This window comes from Mizuhopecten yessoensis, unplaced genomic scaffold, assembly GCF_002113885.1.
Source record: "Mizuhopecten yessoensis strain PY_sf001 unplaced genomic scaffold, ASM211388v2 scaffold10977, whole genome shotgun sequence".
In the NCBI taxonomy this organism is placed as follows: Eukaryota; Metazoa; Mollusca; class Bivalvia; order Pectinida; family Pectinidae; genus Mizuhopecten; species Mizuhopecten yessoensis.
This window is the reverse complement of record NW_018408816.1, coordinates 45,702-64,004: the sequence shown is the minus strand read 5'-3', so window position 1 is coordinate 64,004 and position 18,303 is coordinate 45,702. Positions and strand designations below refer to the sequence as shown.

At 39.9% G+C, this 18,303-nt stretch overlaps 1 protein-coding gene across 1 annotated transcript in view; it reads right to left on the bottom strand.

Moving 5' to 3' along the window:
* Positions 1-4,090: 4,090 nt before the first annotated feature.
* Positions 4,091-18,303, bottom strand: part of LOC110464263 (uncharacterized oxidoreductase YrbE-like) — a 20,103-nt gene continuing 5,890 nt past the window's right edge. The window contains exons 3-10 of the mRNA XM_021519373.1: positions 15,339-15,407; positions 13,606-13,765; positions 10,860-10,930; positions 9,160-9,268; positions 8,739-8,866; positions 6,695-6,918; positions 5,817-5,982; positions 4,091-5,104 (exon numbers count right to left, since the gene is read on the bottom strand). Of these exons, the coding sequence (XP_021375048.1) occupies positions 4,986-5,104; positions 5,817-5,982; positions 6,695-6,918; positions 8,739-8,866; positions 9,160-9,268; positions 10,860-10,930; positions 13,606-13,765; positions 15,339-15,384 (1,023 nt within the window). The 5' untranslated portion in view covers positions 15,385-15,407 and the 3' untranslated portion in view covers positions 4,091-4,985. The remainder of the gene's footprint in view (positions 5,105-5,816; positions 5,983-6,694; positions 6,919-8,738; positions 8,867-9,159; positions 9,269-10,859; positions 10,931-13,605; positions 13,766-15,338; positions 15,408-18,303) is intronic.

Sequence of the window (18,303 nt, the reverse complement as noted above, 5' to 3'; positions counted from 1 at the left end):
AACAGTAGCGCGTCGATGAAGCGTGACAGATTTTCGGCCGTGCGTCGTGACGTGTCTCAGAACAGGTGAGCATCGGGGTCATGGTTCAGAACGTTCACTATATATATATAGGCGATACAATAAACACAGCACCCAATATAACAAAGGTTCATAAGTCACAAAATAAATCACGGATAGGCAACACAGCTACATGCTTACGTAGTAACAACCTGCCGCCGTCTTCTGTCCCAAATAAATGTCAGAAATCATCATGAAAAGGCACAAATAATGTCGAAGAGTACGGAGCTCATCCAACCTGGACACTAATGGGCGCCGCCATCTTTAGACATTTTTCTGGGAGTATGTACTAGAGAGGACCAGGGCAACTCGAGGAGGCCATTTTGTATACAAGGCAAGATCATGGCAAGTCACGCGTTAGACTTACGATCGACTTTGGGGCTCCCTGAGGGGCGCAGCGTTTCAGGCACGGATTTCAACCATTTTTCTTTTACAATAATCAACAAATACAGGCAACTAGAAGCTTTAATTTGTTCCACTCTCAATCATCAATCTATCTCAAAAGAGCCGGAAGTTGAGATACAAATGTGGCATAGTGCGAGAACGAGGCTATGTTAGGTGACAGACATTCTTGCTTTGATCTGATAACGGGAGAGCTACTTTTTGTCTTGGAAAATATTTAAGGAACACCAAGCTTTGTATCCAAGAATTTATATTGGGATTAATGATGTCTTCCTTATTGTTTTGGTGTCTCTCTGAATTCTTCTTTTGTCTTTTCATACGAAATATTAGATATTAATTTCAGATTTTGTTCATGAGTCTTTACTTAAGCATTGAACTGTTTTTGTATGGTATTTATGATCTATTTGAATGACATAGCTTTGCAAGTAAACAACATATTGCGCGCTAGCGCATTATGATTTGCAACACTCGTGAGCATAAACCAAATACATTGACTTTCATAACAAACGTTTGTCAACCTGTGCCTCTGATAAAGCTGATATTCAATGTAAACATATATAGGGCAGGACAATTCACTGCTTGCCAAAATAGCATTTGACTCTGATATAAATTATATATGCATTCAATATTATAATATATAAGTTAACCTGATGTGTATGTTGGCACAAAAAGAGCATAGAATCTCGAGAACATCAATATAGTTCATTACCATAATAGGGTAATGATGGACCAGGCGGTGAGCGTTTTCCCTGTGTGCTAGGTAAAACCACGCCAGACTGGTCGAGGGGGATGGACCAGGCGGTGAGCGTTTCCCCTGTGTGCTAGGTACAACCACGCCAGATTGGTCGATGGGAGGGACCAGGCGGTGAACGTTTCCCCTGTGTGCTAGGTACAACCACGCCAGACTGGTCGAGGGGGATGGACCAGGCGGTGAACGTTTTCCCTGTGTGCTAGCAAGTACAACCACGCCAGACTGGTCGAAGGGGATGGACCAGGCGGTGAGCGTTTTCCCTAAGTGCTAGGTACAACCACGCCAGACTGGTCGAGGGGGATGGACCAGGCGGGGAGCGTTTTCCCTAAGTGCTAGGTACAACCCCGCCCGACTGGTCGAGGGGGATGGACCAGGCGGTGAACGTTTTCCCTGTGGGCTAGGTACAACCACGCCAGACTGGTCGAGGTGGGTGGACCAGGCGGGGAGCGTTTTCCCTAAGTGCTAGGTACAACTACGCCAGACTGGTGGAGGGGGATGGACCAGGCGGTGAGCTTTTTCCCTGTGTGCTAGGTACAACCTGGTCGAGGGGGATGGACCAGGCGGAGAACGTTTTCCCTGTGTGCTAGGTACACCCACGCCAGACTGGTCGAGGTGGATGGACCAGGCGGGGAGCGTTTTCCCTGTGTGCTAGGTAAAACCACGCCAGACTGGTCGAGGGGGGTTGGACCGGGGGGTGGGCGTTTCCCCTGTGTGCTAGGTGCAACCGCGCCAGACTGGTCGAGGGGGATGGCCCAGGCGGTGAGCGTTTCCCCTGTGGGCTAGGTACAACCACGCCAGACTGGGCGAGGGGGGATGGACCAGGCGGTGAGCGTTTCCACTGTGTGCTAGGTACAACCACGCCAGCCTGGTGGAGGGGAAGGGGCCAGAAGGTGAGCGTTTTCCCTGTGTGCTAGGTAAAACCACGCCAGACTGGTCGAGGGGGGTTGGACCGGGGGGTGGGCGTTTCCCCTGTGTGCTAGGTGCACCCACGCCAGACTGGTCGAGAGGGATGGAGCAGGCGGTGAACGTTTTCCCTGTGTGCTAGGAAGTAAAAGCACGCCAGACTGGTCGAAGGGGATGGACCAGGCGGGGAGCGTTTTCCCTAAGTGCTAGGTACAACCACGCCAGCCTGGTCGAGGGGGATGGAGCGGGCGGTAAACGTTTCCGTTGTGTGCTAGGTGCAACCACGCCAGAAGCAAGTACAACCACGCCAGACTGGTCGAAGGAGATGGACCAGGCGGTGAGCGTTTTCCCTAAGTGCTAGGTACAACCCCGCCCGACTGGTCGAGGGGGATGGACCAGGCGGGGAGCGGTTTCCCTGTGTGCTAGGTACAACCACTCCAGACTGGTCGAGGGGGATGGACCCGTCGGTGAACGTTTTCCATGTGTGCTAGGTACAACCACGCCAGTCTGGTCGAGGGGGATGGACCAGGCGGCGAGCGTTTTCCCTAAGTGCTAGGTACATCCACGCCAGACTGGTCGAGGGGGATGGCCCAGGCGGTGAACGTTTTCCCTGTGTGCTAGGTACACCCACGCCAGACTGGTCGAGGTGGATGGACCAGGCGGGGAGCGGTTTCCCTGTGTGCTAGGTACAACCACTCCAGACTGGTCGAGGGGGATGGACCCGTCGGTGAACGTTTTCCATGTGTGCTAGGTACAACCACGCCAGATTGGTCGATGGGAGGGACCTGGCGGTGAACGTTTCCCCTGTGTGCTAGGTGCAACCCCGCCAGACTGGTCGAGAGGGATGGACCAGGCGGCGAACGTTTTCCCTGTGTGCTAGGTACACCCACGCCAGTCTGGTCGAGGGGGAGGGACCAGGCGGTGAGCGTTTCCCCTGGGTGCTAGGTGCAACCACGCCAGACTGGGCGAGGGGGGATGGACCAGGCGGTGAGCGTTTCCACTGTGTGCTAGGTACAACCACGCCAGGCTGGTCGAGGGGGATGGACCAGGCGGAGAACGTTTTCCCTGTGTGCTAGGTACAACCGCGCCAGACTGGTCGAGGGGGATGGCCCAGGCGGTGAACGTTTTCCCTGTGTGCTAGCAAGTACAACCACGCCAGACTGCTCGAGGGGGATGGACCAGGCGGTGAGCGTTTCCCCTGTGTGCTAGGTGCAACCACGCCAGACTGGTCGAGAGGGATGGACCAGGCGGTGAACGTTTTCCCTGTGTGCTAGGTACAACCACGCCAGACTGGTCGATGGGAGGGACCAGGCGGTGAGCGTTTCCCCTGTGTGCTAGGTACAACCACGCCAGACTGGGCGAGGGGGATGGACCAGGCGGTGAGAGTTTTCCCTGTGTGCTAGGTACAGCCACGCCAGACTGGTCGAGGGGGATGGACCAGGCGGTGAGAGTTTTCCCTGTGTGCTAGGTACACCCACGCCAGACTGGTCGAGGTGGATGGACCAGGCGGTGAACGTTTCCCCTGTGTTCTAGGTACAACCACGCCAGACTGTTCCCCTGTGTGCTAGGTACAACCCCCCCAGACTGGTCGAGGGGGATGGACCAGGCGGTGAGCGTTTTCCCTGTGCTGGTTCTACACATGATACGTTTAACATACCAAATTACGACAGTTCGGATCGCATCTTTTACTATCCAATCTTTTTTAATTATGTTTCTTTGTTTTTCTTTTACGCTGCTTACGGCTGCCTTATTCGTTTCGCAGAAAAATCACACATCACAATATCATGACATTTTAAACCTGCATCAAAAATATAAGACAGATGCTTTCTTTTAAATACTCTTTATTTTGCAATGTTTATAAATGTACATATTTGTCTCGTTTCGAAGACTTACTTATATAGGCATAAACATTAAACATACAAATGTATATAATTCGATGTTTGTGGCGAATGTATACATTAAAAAAACAAAATTAATGTATATTCTTTATTTTTGTATTGATCTAATTTAAAAATGTTGAGCTCTATATAAAATAATATACAATGAAACATATTAATGAGGTCAATTTTATATTACTACAATCTTTAAAATCTGATAATATTTGTTATGCGTAAATGCGCTTTCCACGTTCGTAACATTGTTCACTTGATTAATAGTTAACGACAGTTTTCTGGTATCAACATTGAACTGTGCAACGGGTAGAAGAGGGATTTCATCTGAAGAAAAGACTGGTCTTTTTTCCCCAAATACAAACAATGTCCACAAACTACAGATAAGCCATGATTAATATCATATCCATTTTCGCAGTAAAACTGCGTTATAACATTGCTGGCTTCTCCAGGGTCGAATCGCCCAATGCTGTCAAATTGCTGGATGAAAAATATTGATCTGGGATGTTAAAAATCCTTCCTTCAATATCAGACGACATGGCGGAAACGAAATATGTAGGAAAGCTCCATAGTGCAATCCAAAATCACCAAAACATCACTTATACTATATTAAACGTTTAACCCTATCAAAACTACAACAACAATGTTGGCTTTGTGTCACTCAGTAAATTCTGTGACAGAACAAAGCTTTACCTTGCGATGACAACTTTTTTAAAATTTGCAATACTATAAGTAAATGTCACGGTTCAAATGACAAGAAAAAACATTGCTGGTGTAAAATTGTGGTAAAAGTTGTTAGCATTTGTTTTATAATTGCTGTAAATTCATTTAAGTTCATAAATGAACATGTACGCAACGTAAAAGACGTGTGTGTATAAATGAATTCAAATATTACATTTCCCAATGTAAATTATCAATATGAGATATGAGGAATTATATGACACTATTAATATACATTTAATAATATCAGACGTGTACGTTATTTATTCAAGCTCCTCATTGTAATCTACTGGAAGGCCGCGTGCTATAGACAGCTTACAAGCTTGAATCAGACGCATCGTCTCCACGGTGTCATTCTTAGTAATACGTAGATCTGACTTCCCTGTGGAAATAAAAATAACTATAAGCTTATTTAGTAAAGTCAGCTGTCAAAATAAAATATGGACACATTTCGCCAAATACCACTCTAATATTGTATGTAGTCAGAGGGACGAGTAATATGTTTTCCCATCCCGCCCCTAAGTGGATGTCAAAATGGGGTTATAAAGATGTCTCAGCTGGTGGCCCCCTCGTCTCAGTTCATCGATTCCCCTTTTCCTCCTAACCCAGATGGATTCTTTGATTTTCCTCACTTTCTAGTTGTCCTCCCTTTCAAGCACTTAACAACTGATATTATGATATTTTCTGACAACTGACTTGACCGACTCTGCATATTAAGGTTTACTTAATTACTTGTTTTCAGTGGTATGGAGTCCAGACACCGGTCATTTGCACTCATTGCTTGACAAAGCAAACAGACGTTTTCGAAAGCTCGAAAAATAATTTATTTGCAATTACTTTTTGTGTTCAAAACAAACTTATTAATTATCATTGTTACCGAACTGATGACTCTCATTCCGAAAGAAAACATAATAAAAGTTAATTTTGTTAACCTAAATATACAGCTATAATGTATAAAATGAAACGTTATAATGATGGATCAATCTGTATATATTTAGAGCACTCAGGATAAGACCAGATTGGCTATTTTTGTTTACTTCTTGTGTCGATAGTTCTTCTCCGCTACCTATATATTAATTATGTAGTATATATACCCTGAAGGACGTCAAGGAAGTGCTCCAATTCGTTGCTGTAGGCTTCGTTGTATCGGTTAGTAAACTGATCGTAAATACGAGGCTCTGAGGTTACGTGGTGTCCTGCCTCCGTCACGTGATCACATTCACGATTTCCTACGGAAAGCAAACCTTCTTCACAAAGTACCTGGTTCATAATGATAAGAAATTAATTCATTACAAAACAGCATAGGCTTGCATCGTTAAAATTCGTGATTTTTCTCATATAGAAGACGGTACAATGCATAATTAGGATACATTTAGACCTTCTTAACAATTTGACAATTAAACTGTATTTCAAATGCACCATATTATAAAAGTAGACTTTGTACGCATCAATCTAAACTATTATTTTTTGTTGCAAACACTTCCGGTAGCTACTGTACATGTATATGCATATTTCTGATTGGCATTTGCAACATCCATCACTTGATTTAAAGGGTACCGATCGCAGAGTTCTACACACAGTTTTTGACTTTGAGCTATCTCCCGTATATTGTATTTAAATATTATATGACGAAGCAACCAAAAGGAGTTTCCCCAGAATTACGGTGTCATGTTATGTGCTTTTTTTCAATGTCAATTTCTATTTTTGTGTATAAGAAATTGGACTCTCATTTTGGTGCTGTTAATGTATATTCCCTGAATTGCAACACTGGTAAAGTGTAACAGTACTCAGTTCGCGCCAGTAATGGTTACATCTTTTTTATTTTCAAAGTTTCAAATGCAGGAAAACATGTGCATTTTATTTAATGTTTCTTTTGAAAAGGACATAAATTAATATATGTGATAGTGGTAATAATACAGTTTTATTTTTTGGTACTCTTTATCTGAATACATATTTTAGGAAACCTTTTTACCTCCAGTCTTTGGTCATAGCCGTACGGTGCTAGTCTCCCGTTGTCGATGAGGGTTAGGGTGCCGTTCTCGTGTTTAATGGTAACGAGAACCTGGTCCAGGTCGGGGATGGAGGCTAACTCTGGTTTAAAGTTCATGCCCTGAACATAAACTGTCTGAGGCTTAGAACCAGCCAACCATAGGGCGAAATTCAAGTCATGGATGGTTGAATCGGCTATGATTCCACCTGTCACAAACAAGATTATCCTTCAGAAATTTGAATCAACCTTCAAGATTTTATTCAAATTTATCAAACCTCATCTGATACCTCATTCATCACATGACTGGGAAATAAAACATCGTGTTGGCCCTACGCACTCGAGTTTCTCTACCCAAGATCCCTTATTTGGAACCAATCTAGAAAAATAGGAAAGAGCCGCCGCTCCTAAATTCCGATAAACTGAAGCAGACGACAATAATGGAGTGTAAACATTGTCATCTTTAATGCTGTGTTATTGTTTCCGTAGAGTACAATATATATTGCTGTGTTCATGTTTCCGTAGAGTCCAATATATATTGCTGTGTTAATGTTTCTGTAGAGTACAATATTTATCGCTGTGTTATTGTTTCTGTAGAGTACAATATACATTGCTGTGTTATTGTTTCTGTAGAGTCCAATATATATTGCTGTGTTAATGTTTCCGTAGAGTGCAATATATATTGCTGTGTTCATGTTTCCGTAGAGTCCAATATATATTGCTGTGTTAATGTTTCCGTAGAGAACAATATATATTGCTGTGTTCATGTTTCCGTAGAGTATAATATATATTGTTGTGTTAATGTTTCCGTAGAGCACAATATATATTGCTGTGTTAATGTTTCTGTAGAGTTCAATATCTATTGCTGTGTTATTGTTTCCGTAGAGTACAATATATATTGCTGTGTTAGTGTTTCCGTAGAGTACAATATATATTGATGTGTTAATGTTTCCGTAGAGTACAATATATAATGCTGTGTTAATGTTTCCGTAGAGTACTATATATATTGCTGTGTTAATGTTTCCGTAGAGTACTATATATATTGCTGTGTTAATGTTTCTGTAGAGTACAATATTTATCGCTGTGTTATTGTTTCTGTAGAGTACAATATCTATTGGTGTGTTATTGTTTCTGTAGAGTACAATATACATTGCTGTGTTATTGTTTCTGTAGAGTCCAATATATATTGCTGTGTTAATGTTTCCGTAGAGTACTATATATATTGCTGTGTTAATGTTTCCGTAGAGAACAATATATATTGCTGTGTTCATGTTTCCGTAGAGTATAATATATATTGTTGTGTTAATGTTTCCGTAGAGTACAATATATAATGCTGTGTTAATGTTTCCGTAGAGTTCAATATATATTGCTGTGTTATTGTTTCCGTAGAGTAAAATATATATTGCTGTGTTAATGTTTCCGTTGAGTACAATATATATTGCTGTGTTCATGTTTCCGTAGAGTACAATATATAATGCTGTGTTAATGTTTCCGTAGAGTACAATATATATTGCTGTGTTCATGTTTCCGTAGAGTACAATATATATTGTTGTGTTAATGTTTCCGTAGAGTACAATATATATTGCTGTGTTAATGTTTCCGTAGAGTACAATATCTATTGCTGTGTTATTGTTTCTGTAGAGTTCAATATTTATTGCCCTTGGTTTAAGGAGACACGAAGAAGGGTGTGTTGGTAGAATAGTGTACATATTGCTGTTTAATCAACTTCAAATGCAGTGACGTAGGACACAGGAAACTTTACTGTTAAAAGTCATCACATTTAATTCATTTTAAGATTAACATACCGACAGTGTTAAAGAAGGACTCCCTCGATAACTTACATTTGTTTCTATTTTGTCCGATTTCTATCGATTTTGAGTTCGAATGACATTTTATGACACTTAAGTATTCCCCCCCCCCCCCCAAGTTTGTAAAGAGTATGATATCTAAGTCGTTGTATTTGAAAGAAAAAGAAAAAGAAAAAGAAATCAAATATCTGAGGCATTCACGTAGTAGTTTGTTTATTTACCTGATGTTTTCAGATAGGAGAGAGGTGGCAGGCAGAGGTCTCGACTAGTCACCTTGATCAGTCGTACTCGTCCTAACTCCCCAGAGTGGATCCTATCGTAAAGTTTCTTAAAACTTGGGTCGAATTGCCTTTAAAGAAAAATTAAACCCAGCTACAACATATACTCTGATCTATAATATTTTAAATTGACACTCCGAGATGCAACTAAGCACGAATCTAAAACCAAAAACGGTAAACTGGAAATAGATTGATGGGTTACACAAAATAAGAAATGAAAGTTTCCAGCTGGAAAAAGAATGGGCAATGTCTCATGCTTTTTTACGCTCGTTAATCTATGAAAATATTTTCTGAATAATAAACGAATAACTCTGATTTGATGTAGGAATAGATACAACTAGCTTTATGTATACTTGAAGTTTACCTGTGAAATGCGCAGAAAAGTGGAAGGTTTCTAGCCTCTGCCAGATCATAACATTTCCTTGTTGTGTCTATAGCAACAGTGACAGGTTTTTCGCAGAAAACTGCTTTATCTGCATAACCAAGATCAATATTATCATATTTATATACACAACCATATCAATATTCCAAGATCAATATTTCCATATTTATATACACAACCATATCAATATTCCATTATCAATATTACCATATTTATATACACAACCTTATCAATATTATCATATTTATACACACAACCATATCAATATTCCAAAATTGATATTACCATATTTATATACACAACCATATCAATATTCCAAGATCAATATTTAACTACACACTTGTATCAATATTTCCTGTTCCAGGATCGTCAATACCGTACAACCACATGTACATGATCAGTAAAACTACTCCACCAGATGTCGTCACCAATGAGTGCGCGTCGATCGTTACTCATCCACGAGATTACAGGGCGTTACGCACACTTACATTCTTTTTACCGTGGATTATGTCATGATAACATTGATTATTTTGATGTATCAAAAGATGAAACTAGTGTTCTTGTATCCTCACCAATGCTGCGCGTACAGAGCTTTCGACTTCGTCATGACATATTGCTGGGGTACTTAAAACGTAGTGAGCGTAAACCCTAAAGTTTCGAGGATGAACTTCATTATCCATTTGTAATGTCCGCGTACGACAGATAAGGATATTTTGGGTAAAATGTCCAAACCAGTAACCAAGAGTATCCTCTTTAAAATGTGCAATATCTTCACGACTGTTTATTGTTTTAAAGTTAATTATTAGCCTGTATATAAGCAGTTGATATTGATCAATTATTGCCCTTTGTTAAAGTAAATATTAACTTGTTCTTTCTAAATATAGTAACACCAAGTCATTAATCATCGACACCCACGTTGTTGTCATCTAACCAATGAGGAGTAAGGAAAAAATTGTGTCATATATTATAATGATTTATAAACCTGAGGAATAAATATAACAATACAATGCGATCGCTTACGAATTCTAATTACTCTTTTCTCGCACCTCAGACAGAGATATCCCACGTGATACCCAGTTCTAGATTTTTCTATTTCGTTCGATCTGTCTGGCACATTTACGCGACATTTTGCGGTTATTTCACACAACGATGCATTTACCAGCGCTGATACACTAGTATATTAAACAAAAATATTAAAGATTGTTTTGGTGTGCGACCTGATGTTGTAAATAAAATGTAATCATCACTGTGAAATATGTTTTCTGTCAAGTAAGGACGGACTACATTGTTTACGTGAAAGCGTTCAAACGTAGCTTTAGAAGTGAACAGGCAATATATATATATTGCGGTGCATGACGGGACGCTTGTATACTATAGCGTATTCAGTTGTTTTTCGAACTAGAAAGTGCGTGAACAAAAGTAATGTAACTGAGCATGCTCGTGTTATCTCATTCTCGGTCTAATATTCTGTAACGCCTCGGCTTGGATTATGTTACAGAATCTTCTGTTGTGGACGAGAATCCTACATGATTTCTACGAGGGAATCCCGTGTGACATGGATTGATCGATGGCATCTTAATGACTTAGATTCTTTAGACTCTTAGACTTACCTGTAGCGAGAACATCTTTATTTGTGTCGTATATGGTTGGCGTGACATTGTCGACAGTACCATTAGACCTACCTGCGTAGAGAGAATCCTGTATAATTTTATCATGTGTCGTTGAAGGGGAACATATAAATGTGGCATGCACCCTGTGGAAAATCAGAAAATCAGTGAAAATATGCTGTATATATTTAATTTTTTCTTAATTGCATGCAATGTAACATAAGCAAACGACACATGTTTATGAATAAAACAATTTCAGAACAACTTTGACAAAGCAACGAACAGAAGCGTTAATTTGAAGTCAATGTTGTTGTGATTTTTTTTAGCAACATGGCTTTCGTCATGGCGATAAAGAATGTTTATTTCTGAAGGACTTTCGACCGATTTTATTTCTGTACAAATCAATTTAATTCAGAATAACATTTGATCATTCTAATGTATTATTATTTATGTGCTGATCACAAGATGACGACACTCTTACAATATAAGAGGCCCATAGGGCCTGTATCGCTCATATGGATATTTCAGTAATCATGGAAAAATATTCTCCAAATAAAACACAAGGGAATGGGCCAGATCGCAAGGCCAATCCTTGGGCATACTCCAGGATCAATTATAAAATCATTACTGCATTCGTCTTTTTTATGCCCAGCAATTGAATATATAGTGTTTGGGTGGGGATCTCAACCGTTCCAAACTTATGAACCAGGGGTTTAGTCTGCAAAGGTGGGGCAAACCCCGGGGTTAATTCTAATATCATGACTGCATTCGTCTCTTAATGCCAATCGCTTATATAGTTTAGGGATGGGGATCTTAACAGTTTTGAAATTAAGATCCAGGGGTTGAGTATCTAAGGGTAGGGCAGGCCCCGGGTTAATCCTGGAAGCATATGTGCATTCGTCTTTTTATACTCATCAATTGTTTGTATGGTTAAAGGGTGGGGATCTCAACCGTTTCAAAGTTATGACCCAGGGGTTGAGTCTGCATGGGTGGGGCAGACGCCGGGGTCAATTTTAATATCATGACTGCATTCGTCTCTTTATGCCCAGCAATTATAAATTTGGTTATAGGGTGGGATCTCAACTGTTTCCAAGGTGGGACTCAGAAACAAGGTCCCTAAGGGTTTGGCCAGACCCCAGGGTCTATTGTAATATTATGAATGCATTCGTCTTTTTTATGCCCAGAATTTGAATATACAGTTTTGGGATGGAGATCTCAACCGTTTCAAAGTTATGACCCATAGACTATGTCTCCAAGGGTGGGGGCAGACCCCAGGGCAATCCTGGAAGCATATGTGCATATTTCTCTTTTTACTCAGCAATTGTATATATAGTTATAGGGTGGGGATCTCAACCATTTCCAAGTAATAAACTATGATTCGCCCCAACTAAATATGGTTGATATCCAGTGCATAGTTCTATAGAAGAAGTCGTTTATAGCAATATAGCCAAATTACCCCCTTTTGGCCCCGCCCCTCATCCCCCTTGGGGATCGGCCGTACTATTTGTACAATGTTGAATCCCCGCCACCTAGGGATGCTTCCAGTCAATTTTAGTTAAATTCCAATCAGTGGTTAAGAAGGAGAAGTCGTTTGAAGAAATTGTTGACGTACGGAGGACGGACGGACGGACAACGGACACCACGGTATGACATAAGCTCATCTTGGTCCTTAGGACCCGGTGAGCTAATAAAAAGCTCCTAAAATATTCTACCGCTGTTATGGAAGTTTAACTTTGTAATGCTGGTTATGTTGTAAATAAAGATTAGATAACATTTTAATAAGTTAATATGTTTATGTCCCATGCACGCCTATCCTAAATTCATACAATCAACCACCTACTTATATTATTGACAAGTATTTTTTTTACCTTTTACCTTCAACCTTGAGTATGAAATGGAGATATCTATTTATATAAACATTTTAATTCACATTCATTAAACTGCTTTTTACATTTACATAATAATAAAGATTCGTAGGAAATGTTTACTAATATACAGTTGGACTCTTAAGACAGTTACGTTTAACGTCAACGGTAGGTATTTTTTATTCACATGTAAATCATGATTATTATGTCCTGCTGGGGTGTTTGTTGACAAGTTAGTTTACATAAACAGATACAAGAGGCCCAATGGGCCTGAATCGCTCACCTGGTATTAATCTTACACTTGTATTCTCAATAGGTGACTAAAATATAGCTACAAGTAAAACACCAGTGTTTGATTCAAAAGAATATATTAAAAGTTTTAAACATGTGACCGTGTGAACTTGAAAGTCAAACAAGGACATAAAGTTGAACAGACTTTATAGCCTTTCATATCAGCATGTTTCTGGCAAAATATGACTACTCTGGACCTTAAGATTATTTAGAAGTTGTTTAAACATATTTTACCCCTGTGACCTTGCAAATGGGTGAAGGTCATTCATTTGAACAAACTTGGTAATCCTTTATCCCTTCGGGCAGGTGAGCTAACTAGTCATTGAGATGTGCATGTTAGGCTTGTTTTATAAGTGTGTTTACTGGTCTTTGTTCGAATCAACTTTTTATCGACAATCGGTAACAGTCGGCACTATCTGTAAACGAGAAAATATTTTCTCGTGAGTTATCCCCTTTAAACAAAACAAGAATGAATCCGCTTTTAGCGATGATCGAATACGTCCTTATCCTTGAAATCGAGAGTTTCCTGATATCAAAAAGAAATGATCATTGATGTCAAGAATACCTTAATTAATATAAAACATTTACGGTAACCTTATGTAACATTTCATGTCATAAAATGGTAATACAATTGTAGTTTTGACCAGGGTCATTCGGCTACGTACTCTGGGTCAGCGTAAACCTCATCCACTCTATCAGGTGTCGTACATCGTGCGCTCAGATTCAGATCCTTCACAAACTTCTCAGCATCTTCAAGACGGTTTCGGATGATCCATTTCACAGAAGCCCTCGGGGACAAAATCGCATTCTTAGCATGCACCAAGCCTGTTAACAAATACACACGAGAACCTATCTTCCATTGTTAGCATTCGCCAAGCCTGTTAACAAATACACACAAGAACCTATCTTACATTGTTAGCATGCGCCAAGCCTGTTAACAAATACGCAAGAGAACCTATCTTACATTGTTAGCATGCGCCAAGCCTGTTAACAAATACACACGAGAACCTATCTTACATTCTTAGCATGCACCAAGCCTGTTAACAAATACACACGAGAACATATCTCTGCATTGTTAGCATGCACCAAACCTTTTAACAAATACACACGAGAACCTATCTTACATTGTTAGCATGCACCAAGCCTTTTAACAAATACGCAACAGAACATATCTTACATTGTTAGCATGCACCAAGCCTGTTAACAAATACACACAAGAACCTATCTTACATTGTTAGCATGCACCAAGCCTTTTAACAAATACACACGAGAACCTATCTTACATTGTTGGCATGCACCAAGCCTTTTAACAAATACGCAAGAGAACATATCTTACATTGTTAGCATGCACCAAGCCTTTGAACAAATACACACGAGAACCGATCTTACGTTCTTAGCATGCACCAAGCCTTTTAACAAATACGCACCAGAACATATCTTACATTGTTAGCATGCACCAAGCCTTTTAACAAATACACACGAGAACCTATCTTACGTTCTTAGCATGCACCAAGCCTTTTAACAAATATACACGAGAACATATCTTTACATTTGTCATCGGTTAATTCAAATAGCTGATTTGTCCAATCGCGATGTGTCGTTTTTTCGCCCCAGAAAGAAGAATTTCGACAAACCTTAATTCTCGCTGTTTTGTCTTATCCCCTCGAAAAGACGAAAATCATAAAATCTGAATTCTCGGCGTTCTGCGAAAAGGCCTTATTCAACCATATATAGTTTTATTTATTTGTCTTTCCAGGCGAAAAAACCAGAACGGGACATAGCAAAAGCCGAAATAACGAAATGGCACACGTGACATCAGCATTGGTACGTTACAGAAACTATTCCAAAGTGAAATCAGCATTGGTACGTTACAGAAACTATTCCACTTGTTAAGAATTATCAAGTATGTAGGTAAATGTTTAAGCGAACTTACCTAGTATTGCTGTACCATAAATTAATAAAGACTCTTTGTCCCACAGCAGGCAAACCACTAAAGGTTTCCGCTGTATTGTTTATACATACGGTTATCTCCCCTTAATTTTATTTTAGAGGAATTACCACATATCGGGTTGTTGAGTTGGTAGGAGCGACCACGTATTGTGATCGGGGTTTGAATCCTGGTCTAGCCCCGTTACATTTTGATTATCACTGTTGGTTATATATTTATTTTCATCTTTACTTTGTATAAAGGTTCCGTATGGTAAGGTTTAACTTCAGTGATTTATTTTAACTATTCTCTTGTCGCTAAACAAGTTTCCAACAACCATTTTTTACCGCTAAAACATGTAAATCTCAACAAATCACAAAGGTGATAAACAAAACTAGTCTGTAACATTAAACAGTCCTGCCAATCTGTAAGTCTACGAAAAACTACACCACCATCGAGCTATAGACTTACCCATGTTCCCCAAACCAAATAATGCGATCCCGAACCTGGACGCCATCTTGTACCACACTGTCGATCAGTCTAAACATAAACATACTGGTATATATACAAAGAACCTGATCAGGTTTGGCCTCAGGCCCTCGGACAGCTTGGATGCTGAAAGGTAGTTAATTAATATTTGATCTTAAATGATGATTTTTTTCATGGGTCGTGACGTCGTGTTGGGAGGAAACTCGTTCAATGAGGTGGAGAATTCTGAATTCCGTCGGTAAATGCCATTTGATGACGTCACACGCAATACACACGCCTATTGAAAACAATGTACAAGTAATAGCGATTTTCATTTATGCATGCATTCTTTCTCCTCATGCAAGGGTTCGCAGGTCTGTCAAGCATTGCAGAGAGAGAAAGAGACAGTCCATGGATGCAATACCCGAAATCAGAAGGTAAAAAGTCAGAAACAAGGGGAGTTAATTCCGTCAAAATGACGTCACACTCAATATACAAACCTATTGAAAACAGGGGGAGATAATTCAGTCAGTAACACTAAATTGATGACGTCACACGCAAAAATAACCACATGATGAAGTGATGAAGATATGGGGCCGTAGGTTAAGGGGGTTGCTAAGGCGCCATCTTGGATCCAAGATGGCATNCCCCCCCCCCCCCCCCCATATCGTCGTCTATTAATCATATACACTTGTCGGGTGGATAGCGCACCAGCCTTTTACCACGGCGGCCGGGATTCGATTCCTCGATGGGACGTGAAAAGGTATGTGATCACTTGCAGGGGCGGGTCCAGGTGAGGGCGTAATGGGCGTACCCCTTTTAAAAAAAACCTAACAACTAGAATTATGTCAGTGTGACATTAAAGCCGCTCACCACTTTAAATTTAATTGCTTCAGTAACACGTTGAACATCAATATCTACTATAATACCTCAGACATTTGTTCTGTATTATGCTAATTGAAAATCAGGTCATGTGATGATGTTGCCTTTGGAATTTCCAAAATCAATCACCTCTTAAATGATGCCTTAAAAAATTCTCCCTCTCCTCCTTTTTCACCCTCTTTAAGTGTGACGCATTGTTATAATTTTCTGAATGGATAATAAAGAATAGGTGCATTTGTGCTTGTGAAATGAGAGTAATTAACAGTAGTGGGGAAAACATGCATGGATAAAAGAGACATTGTACTCCTTTTAATTTTATTTATTTTTCATTCATATTAATAATCATTAATAATATATGTAGTGTCTTTATTTACTGTCATTGAGTATACAAAATCTCACAAATATCTCTCAATGCGACTTTACCAACGTAAGAGTTATTTCCCTTACACCGGATTGGATAATATTTTGACACGGCGCGAATTCTTGTCAAACAGCAGCGGCAGTTGTGTCATGTTCTTAGATTGTTACATTTGCATAAATAAATACACCAGAAAAAGCATGCTGTATTACAGAAATGTTTGATAAGCATACACGGTTCACATATATCGTCTCGTCTCAAGAGCCATTACCGTTATCAACCTAAGCACGATATGTCATATTACGTTCCCGTTTGAAACATCAAAATAAAGGTTATACTTCATCACTCATACGGTTTATAAGTATCTATATATTTACTTCTTCCTTCTACAGACAGCGTCAATGATTGACAGGCTTCACATGTGCTTTTTCGAATCATGTGTTTCACACGCGTAAACCTCCTCAGACCTCAATCAGAGTTGCTAAAACGCTCTAACCCAGTGCACGAATTTCACCACAACACTCGTAGAATGCACCGGAGATAAACATTTTGTTTTCAGCAATTATTTAAAGTATGGATTATTATTAAGAGAAGAGTATCAGAAGACTTTATGTAACCCACAGGTGAGTGGTCAGAGATTCTACTTTCTATTTACGATAACGAAACTATATAGCGGAAGCATGCAAAACTGAAATATGCGCACGCACCCCGAACGGAAGTGGGTCCGTCATTTCGTTTTCTGGACAGAACTTATAAGCCGCTCGTCTCTCGCCTAGAGCGGCTTAAAAAAAGTCTATCGTAATCTGCTAATATTGTATTGAATATGGCAATTTATCATATTCATTAATTAAACACATACTCTGATTTCTTTTTATACTGATTCCCCCATCCGATGGGTGTTCCGTAGATTTTTAGCAAAAATAAGGTCCAAAAATTTTTTGGCCTCGCTCCGCTAGGCAAATTATTAGATTATACGCCCTCTCTTTCAAACCAACTATGTTGGTTTGCTCCGGGTGCTCTGGTTTTATCCCACATAAAGACCCTCGCACGATACGGCAGAACAAGTTATTTATAGAAGTGGCAATAACTTGATTCGTAATTGTTGTAAAATAGATAAAAGTTTATAGTTTTTCATAAATATGCAAGCTAGTTTTTCAAATCTTTGGGTCATTGTCTCATTTGATGGATGTTCATGATCTTGATGACACAAAGTGTCTAGCTTGATTCCCTAACTTTTGATAAACACACGCGGCTGATCATAGCTGTAACTTATGGGATATACAGTATTTTTGTTAACTCAACCACGTGTTTATGTGTGGTTTAGGTACTTGAGTGTCACTGTAAGTACTGATAAGCCAACATATGTAATGTAATGTAAACAGTATGGTAATGTACACAGTATGGTAGTGTAAACAGTTTGGTAATGTAAACAGTATGGTAATGAACAGAGTATGGTAATGTACACAATATGGTAATTTAAACAGTATGGTAATGTATACAATATGTGCACAGTATGGTAATGTAGACAGTATGGTAATGTACACAGTATGGTAATATAAACAGTATGGTAATGTAAACAGTATGGTAATGTACATAGTATGGTAATGTACACGGTATGGTAATGTACACAGTATGGTAATGTACAGAGTATGGTGATGTACAAAGTATGGTAATGTTCACAGTATGGTAATGTACACAGTATGGTAATGTACACAGTATGGTAATGTA